The sequence below is a fragment of the Galeopterus variegatus genome, unplaced genomic scaffold (assembly GCF_000696425.1).
Source record: "Galeopterus variegatus unplaced genomic scaffold, G_variegatus-3.0.2 Scaffold1880, whole genome shotgun sequence".
NCBI classification, from domain to species: Eukaryota; Metazoa; Chordata; class Mammalia; order Dermoptera; family Cynocephalidae; genus Galeopterus; species Galeopterus variegatus.
The window spans coordinates 209,054-215,816 of NW_007727991.1; the positions used below are offsets into that span (position 1 = coordinate 209,054).

A 6,763-nucleotide genomic window follows, 5' to 3' on the forward strand; every position below is an offset into this window, starting at 1 on the left:
CAGGCACATTCCCTCTCCCTCTCCCTCTCCTCCTCTCCTCCCTCTCCCTCTGCTCCCTCTCCTCCCTCTCCCTCTGCTCCCTCTCCTCCCTCTCCCTCTCCTTGTTAGATATTAGGCTACACATCCTCTCCCTCTCCCCTCTCCCCTCCCCCTCCTCCACATCCTCTATATTAGATCCATTCTCAGTGGCTATCCCCTTTAAATCTCTCAGATTTAAGTTCAGTAAAAAGAAACAAGTCTCTGCCCAATAGTCACAGAAAAAAATCCCATTGCCACCCATGGGCCCTTGTCGGAGTCATATGTACATTTCTGAACCATTGATTAGCATGGCCTGGGGGGTATGTCTGGGTCTGGGGATAGAATCCCACTCAGACTGTTTTGAGAGTTGAGAAAGGGCAGATCCCTAAACAAAGTGGGGCTATTGCTGAGAGATATGGGAAAGGATGCTGAGGTGGCAGATGACAACTATCCATAACAGTCTCTTCAATTCTGATTTTGTTACATAAACTGGTATGTTTGGTATTACTTGATTGTTTTTTGACCTACAAAAACTTGCCTTAGGTCCCAGTTAATGTGAAGACCTAAAATGGAGGCAATATAGCATGGCTTTTTGAATCACAAGTATAGGTTCAAATCCTAGCTCTATTATGTATCCCTGTTGTTAAGGAATTTAGGTGAATCCACTAAGTAACTATTTTCTCTTGTTTGAATTCTGTCAAGAGAAAAGACAGATTGGTACATAAGAATAAAAAAAATATTTTAGGGTTGGTGTGATGTTCAATAAATTTTGGGTATGGAGACTCAGGGAGATTATCAAATAACCATTCTCTCCAGTTTTTGAAGTTGGGTTATTATAATAATTGATGTGTGAGTAGGAGGGAACCTACTTTGCCTACTAGATGAGTAAAATTGGTAATAATTGGGCAAACATAAGGATTTGTGAAGTGGGAGGAAGCAGGCAATGAAAGAATGTCTTAACCGAATTTGTAACTATCACATCCTTGCAAATTAAGGCAAGCAAACATTCCTCAACTTGCTGGTGTGAATTCTAAGTTTTTAGTCCATTCTCTATTGCAGTGGATCTCACAGTGTGTTCCCTGGACTGATAGTATCAGCATCACTTGGGAAATTGTTAGAAATACAAATTATGGAGCCACACCTTAATCTTACTGAATCTAAACCTCTGGAGGTGGGGCCAACAATCTATTTTAACCACCTCTCCAGGTGATTTTGATACATGCTGAATATGAGGTCCACATATCATGATTACCTTAATCTTACTGAATCTAAACCTCTGGAGGTGGGGCCAACAATCTGTTTTAACCACCTCTCCAGGTGATTTTGATACATGCTGAATATGAGGTCCACATATCATGATTTACAAACTTCCTCATAACAATTTCATAGCTGAAGGTTAATTGCATTTACCAGTATCTTTCCTAGTTTCTAACCATCATACATTTTATTTACTAAATATTTGGGGGCAGAGGGTGGGTAGATTGCTTGGGAGGGAGAGAAGTTGAATCAGTAAAATGGAGCCTGGCCTTGAATGCCAAAAAGGCCTGAGCAATAGGACTGCAGTTTCATCCTGTAGGTTTGGATATAGTGGCATAAAGCCTATTTTAAAAACTAACTGTAGCAGCAGAATTCACAAGGGATTAGATGTAGGAGATATGAGAATGAGGAAGAACCTGTGGAGTAGTGATTATAATTTGCGTATAAGGACTTGAAGATCAGGAAGAAAGAGTGTTATACAGAAGAAATTGTTCAAAGGAAGAATCAACTGAACTTAGTCACTGAATGAAGTCGGAGAGGATGGAATTAAAGATAAGATTTCAAGCCCAGGTGATTAGAATAATGGTGATTGGGGAAGGGAGCTGTTTAATTAGGAATAATATGAATCCAGTGTTGGGCATGTTAACTTTGAGGTAATTGTTTAAAGGATATATATATGGAGATGGAAGAGTTGAGAGCTCATCTTTAGGTAGGTTAGAATAATAGGAAGACTTTAAGGTATGTTGAAGAAATTAAAGTAATGCATCCATTCATTCCTCAAACTTTTACTGAGGGTATACCATGTGTCTGGCACAATTCTCTTTTCTCAGGATATAGTAATGGACAAACCCTGCCCTCAGAACTAATATTGTAGGTGGAGGGAGACAAAATAACAACATGTAAGTGAATAAACAAGATAATTTCAGATAATAAGGGTCAGCAAAGAAAATAAAATAGAGTAACAAAAAAGACTGAGGAGTAGAGAATTTCTTTAGCTAGGAGGTCAGAGAAAGACCTGAGGCAGTGACATGTGACAGAAATCATGGTGGAAGATAGTTTTAGAAAGCCAAAAGATGGTGGAGGCACAGAGTGGCCAAGGAGAATTGCAGGAAACCACATTAAAGGGTTTGTTGTGCTTTTTGGCCTTTCAGAGGCTATTCCATACGAAAGATTTGGAGAGAGAGGTCCATATATTAAAAGGAAGATGGGCTTGGAGACAGTCCAGCTCAGACATTTCAGCCATTTGTTTGTTGTACAGAAAACTTCTCAATTTCTATGAAAATTACTTAAGGAGTAATAACACCTTATGGGATTAAATTGTGATGATTAAAAGAGAGAATGAATTTAAAACAACTAGCATAGTGCTTGGAACATAGGTGCTTAAATGGTAACTATCAATACCAGTAATACTGAATGGAGCATAAAATTCAGACATGTGAAATGCAGTTTCACTTAATAATGAGATTTAATGTCTTTTGATATACAATTTTATTTAGAGTTATACTTTAATCTTTTATCATGCAAAAAATTTTAAGGGTTTGAGACTATAATTCACAAATACTTTAATGTATAAATTATGTACTTTGATTAGCTACCTCATAATGTTTGGAAAGTATGCATATGTGCATAAAACTCTAGATAAAATTTATTAACTTAAATATTTTCTTCTTGCAGATGTGTATATCTCATTGATGTGAAGAAACTAGTCATGGGACAAAGGTCAAGATACTTTTCTGGGAAATGTTGCTACTGATGCTGCTTTATAAAGTCATACAATGAGTGTTTGGTTTAAGAAAGATTTTCATATTTAAAAGATTTTCATCTTGGAAATATATCAAGTGAAAATTAGATTATTTTGGGAAACATTTTCCTCCTAATAAATTATACTTGTAATGGGCGACATGGCAAACAACTCAGTTGCATATGGTGGCGTGAAAAACTCTTTGAAAGAAGCTAATCATGATGGAGACTTTGGAATTACACTCGCAGAGCTGCGGGCTCTCATGGAGCTCAGGTCCACAGATGCATTACGAAAAATACAGGAAAGCTATGGAGACGTTTATGGAATTTGTACCAAGTTGAAAACATCTCCCAATGAAGGTGAGTTTTTTTTATTCCTTCCTGAAGAGAGTGCTGTGTATTTGGCTTATAAATAAACATGCTTATATTATCTTGGCTGTAGTATGATTATGCCATAATTATAGTGACATTAAAAATGGGTTAGTGGGCCCGACCCTGTGGCTCACTCAGGAGAGTGCAGCACTGGGAGCGCTGAGGTCGCCGGTGCACTCACTGGCTGAGCACTGTGCGGGCGACACCACGCCAAGGGTTGCGATCCCCTTACCGGTCACAAAAAAAAAAAAAGGGTTAGTTATCAGATTGGTGCAGTTAAAGTATCTGTAGATAAAAAAATAATGTTGCAGATTAATTTATGTTATTTCAGATTGGTGGGAGGAAATACTTTGTCCTACTCTTCATATTATTGCTGTCTGTTTACAATAACAAGATTGTCTTTCTGCTCTGACTATAGAGGATGGAACCAGGCTTGGTAGCCCCCAGGGGATTCAGGGAAAATAAACCCTGCTCACTATCCTTCATTTTGCCAGCTGGCTTAAAATAGTTGTTACTGCCAGTAGCTGACAGAGTTGTTTTTAGCTTATGGGGCTTAACCTAAACTTTAATAATTAGTTCAGGATGTCCTAAAGCAAATGGAGTAGATTAGATGGCAGTTTTTCATCTGGCAGACATTTCCTTTGATGAAAAATAGTTCAATCTTTGAATTATGTTGAATTTGCCTGTGTTCAAAGAAGATTTTGGTTTCATAATTCTTGATTTGTAGTAAGTTTCTTTTTGAGCATCAAGAAAGGAAAATTCATTATAACTTCATTACATTATGGTTTCTGAAATGATTTGAGAAAGATGGCCTTTTATATGTTGATCATGTCGAACATAAAATTAGGTTTGGAAGTTTCAGGAAGGCATTTTCAAATTGCAAATTTGGCGCATGAGGGGCCGGGGGACACGTGAGAATGAATGTTTGGTAACCACAATTTATTTTAGTAAGGATGATAAATCATTAATATGAAATCTTAAAGTATATTAGTATATATTCTAAAGCAAGTTTTAAAGAAATTATGCAAAAGTGTTTTTCTTGACATTTTTTTCTGAAACATCTTATGCCATGCTGCATTTGTAATTACATTTAATATAACTGGAAAAAGTCATTTTCAAAATTGTTAAAGAATTCTAAATCACACCAAAAATTTCTTTAAAACCATTATGTAATTCTATATGAATTATTAATTATTTTAATGATAGGTAGATTTCTCTGAGGTAGCAAGATTTTGAGGAAGTCAGCGTCAGTATTCACACATGTCTTTAAAAGGGCCTCTTCACACTGCTTGGAGTATGTTCTTTCTCTGTTAACTCTAAGATTTGCTGATCTTTTCAAGACGGAACCACTAGAAACATGAACTTCTTGGGCCGGCCCAGTGGCGCACTGGAGAGTGCGCCACTTGGGAGCGCGGCGGCGCTCCCGCCGGGGGTTCGGATCCCATGTGGAGACCGGTTCCCGCTCACTGGCTGAGCGCGGTGCGGGCGCAACACCGAGGGTTGCGATCCCGTTGCCGGTCCCCGGTACGGGTGCGACACCGAGGGTTGCGATCCCGTTACCGGTCAGTAAGAAAGACAAAAAGGAAGAAGAAAAAAACCAGAAACGTGAACTGCTTAGTTATATCTTAGATATGCTGTACATTTTAAGGTAGGTTGGGATCCCTGTTATTGGTGTAGATTCGGAGAATCAGGAACAGACCTATGGACTTTAATAGTAATTTGACAAAATTCAGGGCTTGTTCATTATGCAAACCAACTTTGAAATGTTAGCTGACTTTATAGCATTCTAGATTTAGATCTATAAATTAATATGTTGTTCGCAATTGGTAGAAGCACTAATTCACTCTAACCATATGTATGTAAGTACATTTAATCTAAAACCTAATTGTTGGATGTTTTAATTGCCAAATAGATAGGAGACATTAACATTAAAGAGCCCTCAGTGTAAACAACATAGTTTGTTCATAAATGCAATATTGAACTTGTATGTATGTAAGTACATTTAATCTAAAACCTAATTGTTGGATGTTTTAATTGCCAAATAGATAGGAGATGTTAACATTAAAGAGCCCTCAGTGTAAACAACATAGTTTGTTCATAAATGCAATATTGAACTTTAGTTTCAAATCTGCACTTAACTACACTTCCCCAACCATGTCTTTGTATTTCTCTGCTGTTAATTCTTCTAATAACTGTATACCCTTCCGTTGTGTCCTCCCATTTTTATAGATAGGATTTTTCACTGGTTTGTACTGAAGTTCTTTTGTGCAGCTATTTTGGGGTGTACTCCTTACATTATTTTTGAAGTTAATCAAGTTAACTGAAAGTTTTGCATCTAGTACAGTGGTTTTTAAAATTTGGGAAAGGGATGGTTATGTCTCATTTGACAACATGATGGAAGCTGTGGATAATCTCTAGAAATAGTCACTTACTCAAAATTTAATATGAATTGTTGTTGCTTTGTGCTGTTAAATAAATGGGTGCGTTATTTTTCCCTTTCATTCTTAGAAAGTTCTTCCTCATGTTCTTCCTAGTATTGTGAATTTAATATTTGCTAAAATTTGTACAAACTATTGTCTTCACTGTTTATGTATAAACAATTTGTCATTTTGAAATGTTTGTTTAAAGAATGTGAAACGAGCCATTTTAAGCATTATTTTTGTGTTTCGGTTGTTGAAAGTGTAAATAAAAACAGCAGCAGCCTTCACAGGAATATTATTCCCAAAGGAATCCTCATAGTTTTAGCTTAATTTAGTAGAAATAATTCACTCAGAAAGCTAGTGAGCATTTTGTCATTGATCAACTAGGCAAATGATAATAAATGAAACATGATCAAGAATAAGCAGCTAAATTTGTATGCCCGAGGAAATAAAATGAAATGTGTAGTTAGTGATAAATGCTTAAGAGGTAAATGAATGGAGAAACAAAATCAGAAAATATTGGGAGTGCTGATGTCAGATTGCTATAAAGTCTGGAGGAATAAGCCAAAGCATTTCTTAGGAACAGCAGCAACAAAAATGATAGGTAACATATATGCTATGTAATACTTTTTGTTCCAGGTGGTTATTAGCACTTATAAATATTAACTCATTTTATCCTTATATCACCTTTATTATTTTACGGCCAAAAAACCCATAGAACAGAAAGGTTAAACTTACCCAAAGTTTCTCTATGACTATGGATATCATGCTTTTAAATACTATAAGGTATCTCCTGTTATAAAAAAGTTCATCTCACACAGCTTGTAAAGAGTTAAGATTTTGAGAAAGAGGTACATATATTTCCTCCTCTTAATAGTTTTTTTTTTTTTTTCCTTTTTGTCTTTTTTCGTGGCCGGCAACGGATCGCAACCCTCAGTGTCGTGCCCGTACTGGAC

At 36.7% G+C, this 6,763-nt stretch overlaps 1 protein-coding gene across 3 annotated transcripts in view; it reads left to right on the forward strand.

Annotated features, from left to right (window-relative positions):
* The window catches only part of ATP2B1 (ATPase, Ca++ transporting, plasma membrane 1), a 117,529-nt gene that overhangs the window by 54,217 nt on the left and 56,549 nt on the right, over nucleotides 1-6,763 (forward strand). For all 3 annotated transcript variants that reach the window (XM_008579418.1, XM_008579419.1, XM_008579417.1), the window contains exon 2: nucleotides 2,950-3,375. In XM_008579418.1, the coding sequence (XP_008577640.1) occupies nucleotides 3,168-3,375 (208 nt within the window). In that variant the 5' untranslated portion in view covers nucleotides 2,950-3,167. The remainder of the gene's footprint in view (nucleotides 1-2,949; nucleotides 3,376-6,763) is intronic.